General features: G+C 39.7%; 1 protein-coding gene across 3 annotated transcripts in view; it reads left to right on the top strand.

Annotated features, from left to right (window-relative positions):
• The window catches only part of fam13a (family with sequence similarity 13 member A), a 45,024-nt gene that overhangs the window by 19,797 nt on the left and 2,987 nt on the right, over window positions 1-22,240 (top strand). The window contains exons 8-21 of one of the 3 annotated variants that reach the window (XM_086083343.1): window positions 336-377; window positions 3,329-3,370; window positions 3,454-3,627; window positions 4,061-4,253; window positions 5,245-5,312; window positions 5,496-5,538; window positions 11,669-11,789; window positions 16,612-16,828; window positions 17,004-17,145; window positions 17,769-17,850; window positions 17,937-18,142; window positions 18,229-18,312; window positions 19,050-19,145; window positions 20,707-20,853. In XM_086083343.1, coding sequence (XP_085939469.1) covers window positions 336-377; window positions 3,329-3,370; window positions 3,454-3,627; window positions 4,061-4,253; window positions 5,245-5,312; window positions 5,496-5,538; window positions 11,669-11,789; window positions 16,612-16,828; window positions 17,004-17,145; window positions 17,769-17,850; window positions 17,937-18,142; window positions 18,229-18,312; window positions 19,050-19,145; window positions 20,707-20,853 — 1,657 coding nt within the window. The remainder of the gene's footprint in view (window positions 1-335; window positions 378-3,328; window positions 3,371-3,453; window positions 3,628-4,060; window positions 4,254-5,244; window positions 5,313-5,495; window positions 5,539-11,668; window positions 11,790-16,611; window positions 16,829-17,003; window positions 17,146-17,768; window positions 17,851-17,936; window positions 18,143-18,228; window positions 18,313-19,049; window positions 19,146-20,706; window positions 20,854-22,240) is intronic. The other 2 variants (XM_086083344.1, XM_086083345.1) reach the window with 2 other exon arrangements.

A 22,240-nucleotide genomic window follows, 5' to 3' on the forward strand; every position in this document is an offset into this window, starting at 1 on the left:
TTTTATTGTACAGTAATCATTACCGTGTTATTTTGCCCCTTGTGACTTTTAAGGAAGAAAACAACATTCAAGTCAGCTTTTGGAGAAACAATGCAAGCGATTACGAAATTTCCTCCTGCCCGCGATGGTGTATGAAAATATTAAGCAACGACCTCAACGTCCGCTGCCAGTGCCGAGCCGCTCAAATAGTTGCATAATGCACAACCAAGCGCTGCTGGCTGTCTTAAATCCAGTCAGCACCAGCAGTCTATAGCTTGCGAATGCTCACTATAATCAACACAGACCGCTTCCAGTCACCATAAAGATAACTGATTGTGTTTGTCTTTATGTTTTAGCGCCCAGGAAGATGAGAGGCCAATATCTCCTTTCTACATGAGGTAGGCCCTGTCAGAAAGCCTATTAACAGCTTTTTGTTTGTGGGGAAAGTGATCGTCATTATCAGAAACATTGAACGCATGCACACAAAAATGTTCCCAGCACAGCACAAATTTCACAATTACAACAGCAAAACGGACGACGGCTTGATGTGAACCTCAAGCAGATTTATATATGTCACACTGTCCTTTTCAGTTTACCGTGTTAGCATCCTCAATATTGATTTTAAGGTCACTTTACTAATGTAAGTTTGGCTTTAGCCCCTAACAGGTAACCAAGCGAGCACCCGGGAAGCTAGCTAAGGAGCTCGCTAGCTAGCAACTGGGGCTAAAGCCAAACTGTGGCAGGGTTTTTATTTTCTGGACCTGGATTTGCCACCTCTGCTGTCAGGACTCCCTTGGTAACCACCCCACCTTGAAAAATGCTTGATTATTTTACATGATGTCATCTTTCAAGTCGGTGTGTTTGTTGGATTGTCTTTTGGATTTATTTGTTTTTCCCATGAGTTTATCACTTTTGTTCAAGGGATTTTTTTTCTTCCACATTTGAGTCATGATGGACTAGTTCCTCTGGGCCCAAAATACAAATTGGCTAGTCCAGTGGTGGGCAAACTCGGGCCGGCATCCTGCAGGTTTTGGAGGTTTCCCTGCTGCAACGCAGCTGATTCTAATCAACAGGATCATTACCAAGCTTATGCAGAGCTTGTTGATGAACTGATCATATATCAGCTGTGTTGGAGAAGGGAAACATCCAAAACCTGCAGGACTGAGGCCCTTGAGTCCTCTAATCCCAACATGAACTAGAGCGTAGCTTGCTAACATAGAAATGGACACAAATCGTTAACTCGCTGGTTAACTCCTACTTGCACTGTGTTCCACACACACTTCCACAGTCAGGTTTTATTTTTTATTTTTTTTTACTTTTTGCTCATCAGTTATTGTGTTATTTTTCCAGTGAATGTTTGAGCACAACCTCAGTGGGTCCTGGCTAATATGCCACTGTGGTGTAACGCAGGATTAGCAGAGGAGCGGATGGTCCGGGTTACACAGTACCAGCCTGATCAAACAGCTACTTTACTACACTCTAATTTAACTTGAATTTTTGCTGTAACTAAAGGCCAAAGCAGACCATTGTTTGCGGTGCATGACGCACTACCTAAAAAGTTAACATACGCAAGTTTTAGGGCGTTTAATCTCGCCAATTTCCAGCAATTACAGTCAAAGGTTAAGTCAACATTGGTAAACCATTAACCTGTTTTATGTTGTTTTAACCTGGAGGGTAAATGGCAGGTCTATTTTTAGTGAGTGGACATTTCGATGTCTGTTATGAAAATTTTTCAGGGTTCACTGTTTATCTGATTGCTTACATACATTATACTATATTAGTAGTCAGAGTTATGGTTTTCTCAAGGCCAATACCGATACCGATTATTAGTATTCAGGGAATAAAAATGCTTTTTCTTTTCATTTTAAACATATAAGGAATTGACAGCTTTGTTTAAGAATTATAACAAAAACTTCCAGGGTCATCAGCATGTGTTAAGCTAAATTTAAAAACTAAGCAAGTAAATCGTTCCCCAAAGTTTTCTACTGTAAGTAGCTTTCCAAAGTTTCAACAACAACAAAAAGTACATTTGTATCTGTTTCCGTTTTGTAGCATTTAGCATTAGAATATAGCTAAGTTTCCTCATTCTCCACAAACGTGTTTAAAACACTGGGGAAAAGAGCTTTTTGCAACATGGCCCTGGTTGATCTCTTATACTCTACTGCCACCTGCTGGCCGTTTTTTGAAATAATTACCATTGCTTTAAACGATTTCTTCAGGTCAGAGGCTGCATCAAAGCCTTCAGTATGCTCTTGCATTAAAAATCAAAACATAAAGGGACCCATAGTGGGACCATGGCACTATTTAAAATAGAACGTTTTTTTACGTGTTTGGGAGCAAATGAGTGAATTGTAATTTTAAAAAATAAAAAGTGTATGGAGTGTCAGTATCATTTTTTTTTAAATAAAATGTACATTTAAATAAATCAATACATTAAAAGTTATCTGTATCTCACTGAGCAACAAATGCAACGTAACTAATGTAGCTAATTTGGGGTTTTCGTCAAGGTTTTCAAAAGGTTTAAAAAGATCTTCGCAGACGGTGAAAATTTGTCTGAATATGTTAATGTCTTTTGCGACAGGTAAAAACTGTCTGTGAACATCTTACAAATCCTGATGAAAACCCTAAATTCGCTACGTTCGCAAGCATTCACCGCTCAGGGAGATACCAGCTTTATCGGCCTTCAGAGTCGCAAAAATGCAGATGCCGATATTTGTCAAAACACCAATAAGCGGCATCGATAATCGGCCCGGCCGACAATCGATCTTTCCCTAGTCAAAATCTGTCACCTTCACATTGAGCGCTGTCGTACCCTCCGTCGGGCCTCTGCCAAGGTGTACTGTTTATTGTAAACACTGGTGTTTGTGGAATATTTTTCACAGGTCACACGACACGTGTAAGATGGTGCTTCTCTGTGTGTTTTGTGTCCTCACATTCCTAGAAACGTTTGTAATGTTTTTGCTCCCCTATAATAGTTACACAGTGGAACCTACCTGAAAGTCATGCAATTGGACCTTTAGTCAATATAGTGTGATGGTTGGTTGGTTGGTTGAGTGGTTAGCGGGTGGTCGCAGAGTTGGTTAGTTAGATGGTTGGTTGGACGGTTTGTTGATTGGTTGCATGATATAGGTTGGTTACCGTGGTTTACAGTATCGGACTCATTACGACGTCAGTAATAACATTCAAGAGCCGTTTATCACACTAATTTAAAAAAACAACATAAAGTCATGATATCCATTATAGTACAGACTGTAATGGATCCATAAGGAGCCATTGTGGGGGTGGTTCAACATTTCTCAGTTTGTATTGCATTAACTCAGCTTCATTCACTTTCTTTTCCTCCTTTCAGTCCTCACTCCTCTCCTGTAGTTCGCTCACCTGATGCCGTCAAGTAAGCCGTATCTTCTATAAGCATATTAATCACTTTATGATTTCCTTTGGGGAACTTATTGTGTTTATATCCCCTCTGAACAGAATCCTGGACAGGACCATCCGCTCGACAGTAAAGCAGCACCTCTTCGATGATGGTCACCAGGCGTCAGACGATGGCGAGCTGAGCCCGCGCCGGCTCGCTTCAACAGCGAGGCAGCGTCGACGTCACCGCAGAGAGCAGCTGGACGACTGCTCCGGACAGCTAGACAGAAGCGGGTACGGCGATAAGAAATCGATGCCTGATCGTCCTCACAAATAATAACCATAACCTGTACAGATAGTCGGGTTCATAAGGCTTGACTAATCTAGGTGACGAGACACACGGTGAGCATGTGATACGTAAGCGAGTGCCCCAAAAAATTGTCCTGTCAAACTAACCCTGAATTTCACGAGCTGACAATGCATTGTTAGCAAGCTAAATCCTTGTTGATAGACACCTGGTGGAGATACGGCTAACCGAGAGTAGACAAGTGCATTAGTCGAGCAACAACGCCACCAAATGTCAATACAACTTGTGGACGGTAAACAGAATTAGCCCGGAATGCTAAACAACACAAAGGCTATAAAATGTGTGCTTTAACTCCACGTTGAGCTCCACCAAGACCAGAGCGCACGCGAAGCAGACTTCTTTCATCATTTCTTCTCACAGAACGGACACCAACAAGGAGAACATCCCAACATTAGGAAGCAGGAGCAGCTGTGGGAGCAGCCTGAAGGAGGACGCAGGCGGCGTTTATGACGACACTCACGGTGGGCAGAGCGCTCAGGTGGTGGGAGCGCCGAAACCCAGGAAGTGGAAACACAACCCGACGCTGGCGCAGCTCAACCAGGAAGTACACACAGTGAGTTTTATTTACTTATTGGTCACTGTACTGTTTGAGCTTACACAACATTATAAAAAGAGGATTTTTTTATTTTTAATATTATTATTATTATTATTATTATTTTTACAAACTTTTTCTATGCATGCTCATACAGACATGCAAAAACAGACTGAAAACACTTTTACAGTCTTCAGTTTATAACAGAGTTCCGTTCCTACGAATCTACGCTAAAACTAGTCGGTTTTCCATCCACCTATTTTTATTCGAATTTTCAAGAAATGCGAAAATAAAACTGAATGGAAACGCTAGAAATTCGAAAAGGGCCCAAAATTCGCAAAAACGTTTTTACGCTGAGAGGAGTTGGATTTTGAAGCGTATCAAAAAAGGGAAAATCCGAACGTTTTGCCCGGATATTACGTCACACGTACATTTGGAGTCACAAAGCAATGTCGGCCGATAAAGTAAGGTATGTTTGCAGGGACGACGAAACTGAAATATTTTGGGAATTATTTAAAAAAGAGAAGATTAATGCAATTTTGGATGGAAAACGGCAAAGAAACGCTACGGTTTATCAAGAATTTCAAAAGCAAACTCATACGACGTCATCGCACGGCGCAGTCGCTTCCTGTTCTTCTTCTTCTTCTTTTTTAAATTACTGGTGGATCACATCTCTGTGAGTGTGTGATCTCTTTGTATATTTCTCATTCAAGAAATCCAGTTGAGTGATGTCATGGTGCACTCTAAAAACAATTGGGTCAAAAGTAACCCAATTAAAAAAAAAATTGGACCCAACTTTCTGGGTTGTTTTATACAAAATGACCCTTCTTTTTTTTTACCCAAGTAAAGGATGAGTTGTTTTACACTAAAAGACTCATTTCTTGACTCTAAGTTGTGTCAAATCGACCCAAGTAGAGTATCGGTCAATTTTTGACCCATAGTTGGGTTATTTTTGACCCAACTGTGTGGCTTAAAGTAGAATCATGACGAAGGTTTTATCTTTCCATTGAAGGAGTCTGCTGGTATGTCGGCAACCTTTGAGAGAACCAGGCCCAGCTGCATGGAGCCCTATAAGAAATGGTGAGCGCCTCAAAATTTTCTTTTAAAATGGGACCCCATCACAATGGGCTGGAAAAGCTTGTTTTGGGTTGACGAGCGTGTGGCTGCCACCTGCAGATCTCAGCGGCGTTGTGTTTATACAGTACACTGAGCCACTGGACAAAATCTGACATAAACATATTTTTTTCCCGTCACATTTTCCAGGAATGACGCTTCAAGAAAAGATGACCTTCCTTCACCCTCACAGGTTCGGTCGCAGTCTTGCTTTCTTCCCCTCTTGCCTTGTTCTTCTATTTAAAAATAAATCAGAAGCATATCCTCTTTTAAACTGAGATCCTGTGAAATGACTCCATCAGAAGTTGCCATAATGGTAAAAAAGTATTTTTAGCCTCTAATTTAGTGTAATGAACCCATCAAAACCCAGCAAAGCGAGATATTGCCGCAACATGACTTGCCTTTTCCGGCATTCCCCTCACACACCTCTGTTACGTCACTGACATGACACAAATCTAAAGATGGAAAATTGGGCTCATTTTTAGCCTCGTTCACCTGGAGGTCCTCTAAAATCGACACGACAGCCTTTGTACGAAAATAAGGCAAGAAATGCCTCCTCTCACAGGCTGTGTAAAAAAAGTGTTGTGAATCTCATGTTCTTAGCTTTAAAAGTACACGTTACTCTGAGTTGCTGGTGTCACCACTGTTATGTGTGGAATCACAAGACTGCTACTTACTCTTTGGCCTGCGGTTCACCTTTCATCTTTATGCTCTTTATATTTAATCTGGTCTTTGTGTGTGTTTTGTAGCACTCAAGTATTTGGAATTAGTTTTATTTTACACAGAGATTCTGCAAAATTGCATAATCACAGCCGTAAGAGAAATTCCCAGACTGAACAGCTTTCCTTTTTACATAGACCCCTGCAAAGCTATGGAGGACCAAAACTGCCAAAATGTGAAATAAATAAATTAATTAATAAAAGTGAAAATAAACACGGATATAAAAAAATATAATTCAAAAGTTAAATACCAGAAATAGATATATAATATATCCCTAAATAAATAAATAAAAGTCAAAAATAAATAAATAAATAAAAAACGAGATTCAAAAAATAAATATGAAAATAAATGTCGAAATAAATACAAAAATATATAAATAGAAATAAATATCAATCAATAAATAAAAATGCTCTGCTCTCATTTATTCATTTCATGCTGCAGACGCTCTGTCAGGTCGAAATGTTATTCAAATGAGGGGGCGGTCCTAGGCGTGTCTTGGGTTGGGCTCCGCCGTTGCAAACTGCCTTTCATTGGTCGAGTGAGCGGCTCGGCGAACAAGGAATTCTCGCCGGCTTGCATGGAGAGCGTCAAATATGGACAACTATCTTGCCCACTGTCAGTTTGCAACAGCGGAGCACAACCCAAGACACGCTTAGGACCGCCCCCTCATTTGAACAACATTTCAACCTTGAGTCTACAGCATGAAATAAATAAATGTGACAGCAAAAACGTTTTTATTTATTGATTGATATTTAATTATATTTATATATTTATTTTTGTATTTAATTTGACTTGTATTCATTTATTAGGGATGTATATACAGTATATATATATTTCTTTTAATTGCGATTTCTATTTATTTTTTGTATTTAATTTTTTTAATTATATTTTTTATATCCGTTTTTGTTTTCACTTTTATTTATTTAATTATTTATTTAGTCATTTATTTATTTTTAATTTGGGCAGTTTTGGTCTTCCATACAAAGCAGGATGTTGTTGCAACTGGCAAGTGGTCTACTGTTTATCTGAAGTAAGAGAGCTATTTTCTGTAGTCTTAATATCATATTTGACTTGATCTTGAAAAAATGACTTTTTTTAAATTCTCTGAATCAACATTTTTCACCAAATATTATGAATTTGTTAACATAACTTTTTTCAGGGGTACAAAGTTGTTTTTGCAAACGGGTTTATGGGAAATTACAGGCGACGACATAATTATGGGGCACGGGGGGCACGAGGCCAACAGACGACCTTATCAAGTCTCTGCAGCTGTTAGGTGTTGTGTTACAGTGCTGCACTGTGAATCGGACAACAATTGCAAGCGTCTAAGTGGCCCGTCAAAGAAACACTCCCACAATGCTTTGCACCTGCTCGTTCATCATTCACATCAGAGTTGACAGGGAAGTAATAGCTATGATATAGCAACAAACCACAATAAACATTGTCTATTTATAGAGAAGGCAACAGATGTTGGTAATGCTTTTATGTAAGTTATCATTCCATTTCAAAGCCACTAGCGTCATTTGTCATGATTTAATTTTAGTGACGACATCCATAGAAGATTAGCTTTTGCTACTTTTTTTTTTTAAACATAATCTTCCATTTGTCTTGCAATGCCAGTCTTCTACATTTTTCCTAAATGCAAATGAATGCAGACTGCTGCCTGCCATGAAGATGCTTTTTTTTTTTAAAGAACATTATTTTACTTTTTCTTGTTTGCTTTGTACTTACCGGCACAACTTTTTAGACCAAATTTATTACAAAACAACGTAACAAGAGTATAAAAACCAAAAAATTGTAATTGTACTTTTAGAACAGATATCAAACTTATGATTAATCGTGAGTTAACTCGTGAAGTCATACAATTAATTATGATTAAAAAACTTAATCGCCTGACGCTCCTAATTTTTAATAATCTTTTCTCTTTTTTTTTATCGCATCAGGCGATTAATTTTTTTTATTGTAATTAATCGCATGACTTCAATAGTTAACTCCCGATTAATCATAAGTTTGATATCTGTTCTAGATATACAATTATTTTTTTCTTCTAGGTTTTCATACTCTTGTTAACAAAAGTGGGAAAAAATGTGAAACTAATAGAAATAGTTCAAATGAATTTTTGACGTCTATAGCCGTCAATGGCAGTGAATGAGTTAAGCAGCAAAACAGCAACTTTACTTTTAAGGGTGACACACAATTTCCACACAACAACAATTTCATTAGCACCTACTAATCAATCGAATAGCGCCTGGCTCCCTTGATTGGGTGCAATTAAAACCCACAAAGCCCTCATGAGGCATTCAAGCATCATCTCGGTGCTTGGAGGCAGTGTTACGTAAAAAAAAAAAAGCTGAGTAATTAACATCAGTGTTACTACATGAACAGCATTTTGCTTCTTTAGGACTTCTTTGGTTGCTTTCTATTAAAGACGGCTCATCAGATGATGCTTGATTGATTTTGGTGATTGAGAAGTATCAACTGGGATTAACATGAGCGCAGATGTTGTAGCCAAACACACACACACTAGCCCTTAAAGCACCATTACGTCATTGAGAGAAGCCCAGCTGGTACAACAGCAGGTTAAGCCGGACAGTGCTACACACGAGCCACTTTCACGTTTTTGTACGAGCCGGCACTTTTCCAATTTTCTTCAGTGTCACTCTTTCGTATAAACATACACAGAATTGGGGGCTTAGGCGAAGTCAACCAGCTGTGACAGAGGCAGGAAGCCACCTGCGTGTAAAGTGGGAATGTCTCAACTTTATTTCACTGAAGACCACATAGTAAAAAAATAATAATTGAAGGGTGGCTCTGTGTGTGGTTAATGCTATTGCTAGCTGGTTCAGTGTAATGTAAAATACAACCGACAGATGTAAACAAAAAAAGTCTTCCCAGATACAGCAATTTCCTCGCTCACTATTTTCCAAGTCAGCTCTCGGTCCCAGTATTGGTAGCAGGAGTTAGTAAAAAGTGTTTACAACCAGCGATAATCATTTCTCCGCCATTGTTGTCGGAGAGAGAGAGACGCATCATATTCTCAACGCCGATTGGTTGTCACGATGCAACATCTTGTTCATTTGAGTTTAGTGGGTGGGTAATTGGATACTGATTTTTTTTTTTTTTACTATGTCACAACTAGGACTGGGTTTAATCAATTCAATCAATATTAAATCAGTTTTCATTCTCGAGTCTGATATTGATTCATAAAACTATGTATCAATTATTTTAATATCTGTTTTTCTTTTCCCATAAATTCATACGAAAATAGAATTTTAACTCATTCACTGCCATTGACAACTATTTCTATTAGTGTAACAATTTTTCCATTTTTGTCAACAAGAGTATGAAAACCTATAAAAAAATTTTTACATATATACATTTTTTTTATTAATCTTGAGTTAACTAGTGAAGTCATGCAATTAATTACGATTACAAATTTTAATTGCCTGATGCCCCTAATTATTAATAATCTTTTCTTTTTGTAAAACACTTTTTTTTTTTATCTTCTTTTTTTTATTTATAAAAGATTATTAAAAATTAGGGGCTAGCTAGCATCAATGGCTAAAGCCAAACTGTGGCAGGGTTTTTACTTTCTGGACCTGAATTTGCCACCTCTGGTCACAACGATACCGAATTCAGATCAGTTACCCGGATTCGCTAAATTGTCATTTTCATGCACCTTTGTTGCATGCACCAAAGTTAAAATACAAGCCTTGTAATGTTTGGGAAACAGAAAAGGTGGCCTGTACGATTCATTATTTGTCTTTTTACGATGGTGGGGAATTAAGCTCAGAATCCCAGAACAGCTTGTGCGAGCTTCCAGTGTATGACAACCAGTAACGGGATCCAAGTGCCACCCTTCCAGTAAGTAGCCTGTGGCATTTAGGGAGCTCCTGTCGCTCTGTGTCCTGATCTTGTTTTTCCCTAAAAATAGCCAGTCCCACACCCAGAGACAGAGGAAATGAGACCCTATCAGTTTAGTGTAAAGTGGACACGCTCTAAATGCACGTCCAACTGGAGCATGCGTTGTTTTCCCCATGACTGTACACTCACCTCCAAAAGTATTGGAACAGCAAAGCCAATTCCTTTTTTTGTTTCTTTTAGCTTCTTATTAGCAGGTAAAAATCATACTCTACTGGGTTTAAGTCTGGAGACTGATTTGCTTGTGTCTTGCTATACATGATGGAAGGTTCTCCCAGACATAATGTTGTCAAACGTACGGCTCGTGGCCCACAACCGGCCCGTCATGGGGTCCAATCTGGCTCGTGGGGACATAACACAAACGGCAGTTTTTCACTAAAATCAACTGTTGTTGCTAATTTTGTGCACTGGATGGCGCACTGATGACCACTTGACATTCTGAAATTTGTTGTTCAGAATTTGATGCAAATATTTTGCCTTATTTTTTTATTTTTTTTAGATCACTTTGCAATAAGATAATAATAAATGGTCATATTTGTCAGAAGGTACTCACAATTATCTGCATAAAAAAAACAGCAAATATTTTGACCTGTCATTATTTGTAGCTTATACTGGTCTGGAACCCTTGAGATCACATTTGGGTGCAAATTTCGGAGAGTACAGCAGGCACAAGTGTTTGGTAGTGTAACTGGAAGTGTTAGTGAAAGAGGCAAAAACATAATAATGATTTACAGAAAATAATTCCGTTCCGATAATTTGGGGTAAAACAGCAACCACATTAAAGCCATGTTTTTATTTTATTTAGCTTGCTTTGACTGCCTCACAATTTAATGTACATCCCCATCCTGCGTAGCATTGTGTTTAAAAGTACGAACGGCACAGACGCATGGAAATGCAGAGTTGAAAGGAGTTTTGCCATTGGTGTTATGGCATGACACCTTCTTGTGAATGGTTCCAAGTCAGCTCTTAAACCATTCAAACGCTCCAAAAATGCTTTGCAGAATAGATCACATGATGTGATCATTGTGATTCCAGCATTCCAAATATGTTTACGCAAGCAGAAAACATCCGTTCTGCCTGTCGCCTCTCGATTTGCCCGCAACCTCCTCATCAAGGTCATCGTGTTAGTTACACCTTGAACTATTTAACAATTGCGATTTTTCTGCTCTCAAGTGGCACAATTGGAATGGCACTGTCCCAATAGTTTTTGAAGGGGAGCGTATGTATGCTTTTAATTCAAACGTGGGAGGTAAGATGGAGGAACTTTAGTGTAAATGCTTCATATCTGAGATGAATGTTTGCCTTTGGAAAAAAAATAAAATCAGCCTGTCAGCCTACGTGTGCTGGCTCACAAGCTGTGACTTCCCTCCGGCACCCCTCCTCCCCTCCCCTCCCCTCCCCTCCCTTCCCGCACCCTTCCTCCCCCCCCCTGCTGCCGTTGCGAGACAAACAAGTCCTGGGTGGGGAAGAGAGCGAGAGAAGAACACTCCCACTCTCTCCCACCCCAGCCACAAACAGAAGGGCGTGTGTTCTGGCTGGCCCCCTGGCGGCCAATGGCGAGCCGGGTCTCCGCCCCCCTTTTTCCCCAGCTAGCTTTTTAAGACAAGTGTGTGTGCGTGCACTTGGAATCAAAGCTCAACCGAGCGCCTCTGTCTCTTCGTTCCTCTCTAATGGTTGTGCAGACGCTCAGGATGAAGATCCAGGAGTCTCCCGTCGTGGCCTGCGACGGCGGGGAGGTGTACGATCCCGAGCGGGACAAGGCGAGCTGCGAGGACGTGCCCCGCCTGGACAGCAACTGGGGAGGTGAGGAAAGGAGGGGAACGCGTTCTTGGAAGCTTTTTAGTGCACACACACATGCTGCTTTTTGCTCGCAAATTCGCTCCTGCGGGGATTTTATGGCGATGGTCTTTTGAGGCATGCGCAGTAATGCGGTTTCGAGCCACTTGTTTTTCGATGTCACTTTGCTGTTTACATATCACACATCTACACGTGGCACTCCAGTTCTGTGTTTGTAGGCTATCCAAGTCACACGACCAGCATGGCTCATTTGAAACAAGCACTAGCATTGTTGTTGTTGTTGTTGTTGTTTTTTCAAGTACCCTATTCATTTTTAACACCCCCGGATAATATTGCATTCGCCATGCTTGTTTGTGGATTAGGAATAACGAGCAACAGGTTGACGACGCCACGTGTTTAAAACCCCTCTTTTGCAGGCGTTCCATATATTTGGCAAAACAAATCTGCCAACTTGGATTTAGTAGCACAGTGGGGAGGGGTTGGGGTGTGTGAATCGGAGCAATAAGCGGGAGGGTGTCTGTGGGGCTCTCTAGTGGCCAGCTGGGAAAAGACGTGCGCTACAGCACGACGGTCGATGAGCAACAAATCGCTGACGTCACAATATATACTATTGGTCAATTCACACGTGTGGGTGTTTTTTTTTTATTCAATTATTGACCAATCCAAAGTGTTGAAAATGTCTCGCTCTCCTAAAAAAAAAAAAGTTGTTCAGCATTCACATGCAGTTTCTCCTGTAATTTTATTCTTTATTGATTATTATTATTATATTTCAATAAACACTTGTGGGGTCTTTTTTTTCGGTTGGATGGCTGAGGTCAAATGCAGGCCATAGGTTGCGCGTGCTACAATGGAAGTTGTTGACCAGTACCTTGATTGACTTTGTGTCTGCATGAATGTAATTACTGACCAGTAATTGTAGTAGGATGTAGCGTGAGTTAATCTTTTAGCGCTAAGTTTTTCAAAGTGTGGTCCGCCGGCCACAAAAAAAACAAATTTTCCATTTGGAATTTTTGGAGATTTTAGATGCATTTTCTAGTTCCAATGTATATAGTATAATTATTATGTGCCATTCCATAGTAACTAACTACTCAGTAAACAACAGCAGTTAAGTCATAATTATATTACCGGTATTTGTGTGAAAATATATGAGAAACACATGGTCTACTTAAAATTTTCCCAAATTATTTATTTAAAAAATATATATATATTAAAAGAACGTTTCAATTCCCTTTTCTACCCAACAGAGCTACTAGAATGCATTGTCGCTATGTTTTTAACTCAACCTTGTTGCAGTCAAGGTTAGTGACTCAAACATGTCAGTATGAGCACTGATGCAACAGCATTCTACAATTTTTATTTTTTATTTAACTGACTCCACAAATGTTATGCCTGACCCTGTGACTTAACAATGCAGATTTAAAGAGGATTCACGTTGTTGATTATAACTCCTTGTTTCCAGTTCCACCCAGCCACGCATTTTCCCTTCCAAAAATGACTACGTATGACTTTTTGCCGCCCTTTAAGGCGAAGTGGTCGCCTACCTAAAAGGTGGAGCTAGACTCACTACTGTGTGTTGATTGGTCGAAAGGTAATTGTCATCTTGATGTGAAATGTTCTTGTAGCAACGTCAAGACCAAAGAATGTCCCCCGTTGTCTGGTGAATTTATTCATGCTGACTCAGCAGTGCTGCCATTTTCGCATTGTGGGCCGCGCATGCTCTATCCATACTGTATACTTAAACGGCACGGCAGCTGGGGACACCTTTGTCCCAGTCGACTTGATGCCGGCAGCGTCTGTCATGGCGACTGTGCTGCGTCCTTGTACATCTGCCAGCAGATATTTGCCGTTCAGATGCCTCTCGTGGCTGCAGATGCGCCAACGAGACGGTTCAATCCTGCTCTCTTGTGTTTGCCACGTTCCATCCGAGTGACACTCAAAAAGTATGTGTTGCTAAATGTGGATAGGATCTTGGAAATGGAAGCAAGGTGGTCGTTTATTTTATTTATTTTTCGCTTCCTATTTCTCACCCCTTCTATAAAGGCTTTTCAAAGCTGATTCATCTGATTTTCAAAATAAAACTTATTTCAGACTCTGATGACCGGTAAGATATTTTTTGGTCACGTCTCTATGCGGATACTTTCCTCAACCACCAGGCCGTGTTCCATGGATGGGGACTGCTAGTTTACATGACAATGTTTTGAAGCCTGAAAAGAGGCCTCAAGGTTGTTGTTGTTGTGTCTTTTGGCTTGTCCTATCATGACAGTTTTTATGTCTGATGCCCTTCCAGACAAAGTGGATATGGAAATGGTCGTTCGTGTTTGTACACGGCACTATTTTATCATTTGGAAATATTTCTCAAGAGATTTCCAGGGGGTATTTCATTTGTCAGTACATATGAAAACAACACAGGGATTTAATAATAAAAAAATAAAATAAAAACATGGGAGAAGATATTGGTATTGTAGGACTTTTGTATTTTAAACTTTTGGGATTTTTAATGCAATGTTTCATAGATAAAAATAGAAAGACTTAAAATTTGGTAATCCATTCAATTTTTTTTCTTCTTTACTTGAAAATAAACTACTTTTTACTTTTTTCTGCTGATGTTTTCCCCCCCAAAAAATGTACCATGTGTGCTAGCTTTTAGGCAATATTTTCTTTATTTACGACATGGGTGGATCAGTATGCATGCCTGGGAGGAAATGTATTTAAATAAAATCATGCATTTGATTGAATTTCTCAATATTTTATCAGAAACAATAATGTTATGGATTGTTTCATTCATGTTGGACAGGTGGAACATCAGCACCCCCCCACCCCCTATTTTTCTTCTTCGATTTATTTTTGTCCTTATTTGGACGGCTATTTCTCTACAGTCCAGTATATATGCTTGTTTATGAGGACATGTCCTAACGTGTGAGCATGAGAAGACATCACAACGACCTTTTTGGTCTGCATGGCAACACGCTCGAGCGTTCCGGAACATTTTGTCAACCTTTAGCTAAATGGCACGCTGGCATGTTTTGTGTTTCATTAGTGCAGTTCATGCGGACACGGTTGATTTAAAAGCATTCTCCGAGCGATGCTAACGAGAACATTTCGACGCGACAGCTTTTCTGCTGCGTGATGAAGGGCACGTACGTGGAGCCTGCGGGAAGATCCAAGCGTCTCCTTCCCTTGGGGTGAATTTAAGCAAACTCACCATGGCTAAGAAAAATATGCAGCTGCACTTTGAGGGCATTTGTATTTTGCCTGCTGTGCACTGACACCTTCAAATGTTTTTACTGATGAACGGCTTGTTTTTCTCTTCTTGGACTGAGCATGGATGGGAAACCTACGGCCATACACGGTCTGTGATGGCGTGTATGGCCCTTTTGCCTACTTTTCCCGATCTCAAATCAATTCAGCTCTCCAGATTTCCTACTCAGAGGGAGTTTAGGGGGACTCATGTTGGAAAATCTCCTTCTTTTTTCATTTTTTTTCATCATACACACACTTGATAAGTTTTTAGCCATGTTGAGCCATATAGTAAATGTGTGAAAATACCACATCTTCTCTTATGGGCTCTATGTGTGAGGAAAAAAAAAACCTGCTGATAAAGTGTAGCTGCGTCCTCTCTGACAAGCTGCCACTCTCTCCACTGCACATGTGCACATATATAATGTCCCGCCATATGGGGCGAGGTACCAGAGAACAAAATGTACCTCAGCGGGGGTCGCGCCCTGACATTATCCCACCGAGAAAGCACCAAGCATTATTAATAGAGCGCGGATTGTCAGTCGACATAATTACGGCCCGGGCGTAGACGAGAGAATAAACACAGAATAGAGAGAGGGAGTCCCAGTGGAAGCTTTCCCACTGGAGGTCCAAACAGGCTGGGGGGTGGGTGTGGTAATGTCTGGTGACTTTGCTAGCGACGGAGAAGATTTCGCATGCTTCTATGGTAACACTCGGTCCTCTTTTGTCTTTGAGCACAAGCAGGGAGGAAAAACAAGTGCAGAGGCGTCTCTTTTTGTCTCTTGACCATACTGGAACTGGACAAAAATGTCCTCATTCATCCAGTTCAAGAGTCCAATAAATGCATCTTTGTTAGCTAACACTCAAGTTATGCACAAGTTTCAGTTCAAAACCTACCGGACTTGTATTATACAAAATGTATGAACTAGGCGTGTCACAATTAGTGTGTTAATTTAAAGTTCCTTTAACACCACTAGTGTTTTTTTTTTTTTTTTTTCGCGCAATTAATGCCCTGGAAAGCCTGTACTGGGGGAATTCCAGTCGTAACGCAGCAGACACGTCCACGTCAAAATTTAGCGGTAATACATTTAATAATAATGCATATATTTGTGGAGACTGGGGTCATGTTGTATTTTATAATTTTTACAATGTGCAAAATTTCACGTTAAAGATTAGATAGCTCTTAATATGAAAAGAAAACACTGCACTGAGCTGTCACCAACATCTTACAAATGCAATTATGCCATCTAGTGGCAGAAAAATGACCAACACAAATCATTATCACAATTTTTTTACAGTACAGTACATCTTTTTAATTTTAGCTCAATTTTATGATTTATTATGAAATTACTGTATCAGTGTCTAAAATATGCAGCCAATCTATTTAACATTTTTTCCACTTTTGTTAACAAGAGTATGAAAACTTATTGTACATTTGATTGTAGATTTAGAACCGTAAACGTAAACAATAATAACACATACAATGACAAAATCACAATATGAACTATAAATAATAATGCTTTCATTATTTTGAATACTTTCAATGCGACATGAACACTCAACATGCATACACGTTTTGTGCGTCAAACAGAACCAGTGCCGGCTTACTCGGCGCTACAGCGTGAGAACACGGACCGCGAGGAGGCCCGTCTGTCGCCGTACGGCGGCGGCCGCCTCATCCGGCAGCTGCTGGAGGAAGACAGCGACCCCATGCCGTCCCCTCGCTTCTACGCCTTTGGACAGTGCCAGCAGTATCTGGATGACACTGAAGTGCCGCCGTCGCCGCCCAACGCTCACTCCTTCGTCAGGTAAACATCATCGCCCCCGTTACGGGACCGTAGTTCCTCCAAAAAACTGCCTGGTAAGATGAAATATCCTGGCAGACAAAGAACGCGCATATTTTGGCTTTGATTTTATATTCGTAACCCTTTGTTGGTTTTGCAGCGTAACAACTGTATTTATGATTCGTACTTTTGTGTGTAGTCGCAGGAGGAGCTCCTCTCTGGGCTCCTGCGACGACGACAAGGAGGAGCTGACCACGGCTCAGCTAACTAAAAGGATCCATGTCCTAAAGAAGAAGATCCACAGGTTTGAGGAGAGGTTCGAAGACGAGCGGAAATACCGGGTAAGTGAACACGACGTCGTATGAACAAAAGTATTGGGACAGTTGATGAATCAGTCAAGGATTGTTGTTGTTGTTACTTGGTGTATGCAACTGGAGATTAACTCATTTGCTCCCAGAAAACGTATAAATATGTTCTATTTGAAATGTTTTAAGTGTCCCGAAGACGTATTTATATGTTTTTTATGCTAGAGCATACAGAATGCTTTGATGCAGCCTCTTAACTGCAGAGAACGGTTGAGGAAATGGTAGTTATTGCAAAAACGGCCAGCAGGTGGCAGCAGAGCAAAAGATAAAACAGGGCCATGTTGAAAAAAAGCTCATTTACCCACAGTTCTAAACCGATTTGAAAATAATGATGAAACTTGGCTATATTCTAATGCTAATTGCTGCAAAACGCAAACAGATAGAAATGTACTTTTTTCCTGATGAAAGAAGAGACTCTAATGTTTTTATAGAAGTTGAACACAATATTGTGTGGGCCTTGCAAAATCTGTCCAAATCCAATAAAACAGCCGGGAGCGAACAGGATGGCTTCAGTGAGAATGGCTGGGAGGGAATGAGTTTAAATGCGTATCCACATTTTGTATGTATGTGTGTTAAATTGCTGTTTTTCTTTATTCCAGCCTTCCCACAGTGACAAAACTGGAAACCCAGAGCTGCTGCGATGGATGAACGAGCTGGCCAGGTTGCGCAAAGAACTCAAAGGTAACCACTAAGAAACAGCCCACAAGTGCTGGATGAATGACAAACATCATTATCATCATCATCATCATCTGTCTTTCCTCTCCCAGAAAACAAGCTGATGAAATCGGAGGAGGACCTGCCGCCGTTGACACGGCAACGCAGCAACACGCTGCCCAAAAGCTTCGGGTCGCAGCTGGAGAAGAAATCCACGCAGGAGAAGGTGCCCAAGCCCCCCGTGGAGAGCACGCTAGAGGGTATCCTGAAGAAATTGCAGGAGAAGCGTCAAGAGGTCGACCGGCCTGAAGACATCAAGGTAGTACCGCCCTTGTGGTGGGTTTCCAGCATTCAAATCGTCCAATGATAGGCGGGCATTTGACTCGGTGTGTTCCATCCGGGCAGGATATGACCAGAGAGCAGATTGGAGCTGAGAAACTGGCCCTGCAGAAAGCTCTGCTCTACTACGAGAGCATACATGGACGACCTGTAAGTCAACATTTGTGGTTTTTCATTATAGTCAGTTTCTATTTTGTTGTGACTTTTGTTTTTGAATTCAGTTAGATTTAAAACACTGTTTATTTGTTTATATTTTTTCAAAAATGCTTTATTTTTGTTTTAGTAATTTTAGTATTGGTTTTAGTTTTTTTAGTTTAAGGCGTTCTTGTCGAGTATAAGAAGTTTTTTTTATTTTTTTTTATGTAATTGGAAAAAAACATTTTTGTTTAATGTTCTCATTTTTTGTTTGTTTGTTTTCTATTCATCCATTTTCTACCGTTTTTTTCTGGGTCAGTTCGCTGTTGCAGCAGCTTTAGCAAAAAAACACACATGCTTGTGTTAGCTTAACTTGGCCGCTAAACTAATTCATTATTTTTAATTGTTTTATTTATTAATTATTATAATTACATTTTGTAAAACCACCAAGCAGGTGCTATACAGTGCTTAAGTGGAAGTATAAATAGGGTTATTTTACCTTTTTACCTGATCTCCTGGCTGTCCCTTGGGTCCAGACTCTGAGAATAAGCTTGTTTACACTTACACTACCACCACCCCTGTGACCCAGATTGCCAGTGGAGTGTGAACAATGACTCAAGCAGTCATGGTGATTATCTCAGTCCACTGATGCTATTGTTAAGAGTTTCCCGCTGATTCCATTCGAACTCTGTTGCTAAACCAAAACAGCAGCACGCTATGATAATAAGCCCTCTCCGTTTTCATCCCCTCAGGTGACCAAGAGTGAGCGGGAGATCATGAAGCCGCTGTACGACAGGTACCGGCTGGTCAAGCAGATCCTGTGCCGAGCCTCCACCATCCCAGTCATTGTAAGTCACGTCACATAATTACAGCCCCCCCCCCCCCCCCTTCTCTTCTCAGCTCCCCGCTTGTGTCGAGAGCACATTGTCCAAACGTCTGCGGACGCTTTTTCCCGGCTCATGTTGTTGGCTTTAGTGCCCGACGGGGGCGGCTGTGGCCACATGTGTGCGGCCCACCCTGCAGGCGCTGAATCAAAAAATGGCACGCAAACATTGCACCCATTCCTGTATTTGTTCATAATTGTTCATTATGTAAGAAATGATCTCCACTGAATGTCATTACGTAACGGTCTTTCTGTAATCCCCCCACATCACGCAAATTGGGTCCACTGTTTTACTAGTGCCCACTGTCCATGATACATTGATGTGGAGAATTTAATCCTAAAAAAAACACACACAAGTCCAAAAAAATGTGTCTTTGAGCATCCAGCGCAGCCGTGAAGAGCTGTTGGGAGCCCATCGATAAATGTTTTGGCTTTAAGACTAAAGCAAAAAGGCAACTCGTGCAATTATTTGCACATTATAGCTGCAACATGAACTTTTCAAGGCGCTCAGTTGTCATGTGTACAGCAAGCGTTATAGCAGGATGCAAATGTAGGGGAAGTTGTGTATTGGAGCATACTTTAGAGATTGGAATTTGAAGAAATGACCTCCACATGGATAGTAAAAATAAATAAATAATTAGATGGCATTTTTCATTATTTTTTTCATTTTAATTATTATTTGTATTTATGTGTATTTTATTCTTGTCTTGTTTTTTCATTTTATTTGTGTTTTTATTATTTGTTAAAAAAAATTGCATTTTAATTTATTTATTTTTTACTTACTGACGGTAATATTTAATTTTTATTAAAGAAAGAAAGTGTAATGTAATTTATTCTTTATTTATGTGTGTATTTTACTAGTGTATATTTGTATTTCATTTCAATGTTTTATTTTTTGGCCTTACCCTAATTTTTTATTTGCTCATATTTTATTTAATTATTTTTTGTATCTCATGAATGTTTTATTGTATTTTTGTATATTCATAATTTAATTTCCCATTTTTTGGGGGCCAATGAAAAAGCAACCCTTTTCCTGTTACCAAATATTAGGTTCCGTATAAGAGCTATCAATCAGACTGAAGGTGTTTTTTTCCCCTCGCTATAGCGGCTCACTTTTCGTTGACTTGCTGTATCGCAGATTATTTTTTTGTGTGCAATTTTGCATGGATTTTTTTTTTTACAGTAATGTACCTATTTGATCACATTTATGAAGGTTTGACCATTGAGAATGTTTAAACGAGAGAAATGTGACAAAATATAACGCAAAGCTAACTACTTCGCGGATTTCATTTATTGCGGGTATTTTCTGGAACCCAACCCCAGCGGAAAACGAGGGAACACTGTAAATAAAGAAAGCATACGTACAGGGCCTTATCTCAAGAGTTGAACTGTAAAGACCTGCTAATGCGCTAACTTCTGCGCCTTGGGGAACCTCACTCCGCCCATTCCATTCCCACCGAGTCACCATGAAACTGTACATGGTGGTGTTGGCGAGCCTAACGTTAAAAAAATGTCCGTGTGGCCAGTGCGGCGGCGGCGGTGCTGTAGCCTCCACGCCGGTTAACGGCTACTTCTCGACGTCACCGCAGGGCTCGCCCTCCAGCAAGCGCCGAGGCCCCCTCCTGCAGCCTATTATTGAGGGCGTAACCGCGCTCTTCTTCGACGACGTCAAGGTGAAAGGGCTGATGCTGCATTCAGCTGCTTCCATAATCAGATCCCCCATTGATTTGATTTTTTTTTTTTTTTAACTACCTTTCAAATCAGGGGTGGGCAAGTTATGGCCCAGTGGCTACTCCACTATTTAATCCGGCCCATTGAGCATTAATTTAGCATTTGTCTCATAATTTTGGTTAATTCAAATTAATTAATTCATTTTTTGTTTTGATTCATTTGTATTGCTGAATAATGTCATTGATTATTTTTTGTTGATAATAAAAAGCTAAAATATTACTAAAATGCAGTGTTTTAAGAAATTCAACAATTGGTTAATTAATTATAATTAAAGTAATTGTAAAAATAATATACCGCAAATATTATATTACATATTTCTTACATAAAATACAAAATGCTGTATTTTACTTTTTTTTTTTTTTTTTTTTTTACTTATTGATTAATTAATGACAATTACATTAATTATAAACAATGTACAGACACAATATTACACAAAATACAAACTTGTCTTAAACCATTATTTTTTATTAAATTATTGGTTAGTTATTAAAATTATAAATGCAATTCTCAAAGTTAGCATGAATGATTTTACTAAAATGAAAAAGTAAACATTAAATTGTAAAATGTGACTAAATTGTACCATTTTCCAAAATGGGTTGATTTTGGGATGAGCAGAATTTATTTTATTTTTTTATCACCTTTTACTTAAAAAAAATGTATAATTAAATTACAATTCAATTTAAAAATGAACATGACTTTTAGTATTAAAACAAACAATTTTATAAATTTTCTTTTTTTTATGAAAGCTCTTGCCCGTCCGTCTGCTGTAAAAATCAAATGTGGCCTTTGCATTCCAAAGTTTGCCCACCCCTGCTGTATAAGAGCCGCATCATGGCTGCCTGTTGATTGGACAGATTGGACAGCTGCGTGCTGTTTTCCCGCATCCTTGTCGTGTTGAATTAGTAGCTTGTGGTTGATTTTCGTTTTGTTGTCGTCGTTGAGACATTGTACTAACACGGTTCTCACCAAATACATAAAGCAAATGGAAGTAGAAAGTGACCTCCACCAAGGCAAAACCTCTCATTCCATCTGCTTGTTCCTTGACAAGGTTTGATTTTATTTTGTGTATTACTGACATGGGGTTTGTCGCTGTCTTTTTTTTTCCTCTCACACTTTTTTTTTTGTTGTTTTATACTTTTTACATTGTGGCGCACGCACCTCGACCAAGACAGATCATGTTATGAATAAGATTCTACTAACTAACATTTTGCGTCTGAATGAGGGCTAAGAAAGCTTTGTTATGATTGTGAACCACTAACCCTAATCACAGCCAGTCTGGGTATGACTAGACCAGTATTGACCGGTCTGTATCAGTCTCTGCAATGAGTC

The sequence above is a fragment of the Leptonotus elevatus genome, chromosome 8, assembly GCF_054856555.1.
Source record: "Leptonotus elevatus isolate MCC_2025b chromosome 8, RoL_Lele_1.0, whole genome shotgun sequence".
Classification (NCBI taxonomy): domain Eukaryota; kingdom Metazoa; phylum Chordata; class Actinopteri; order Syngnathiformes; family Syngnathidae; genus Leptonotus; species Leptonotus elevatus.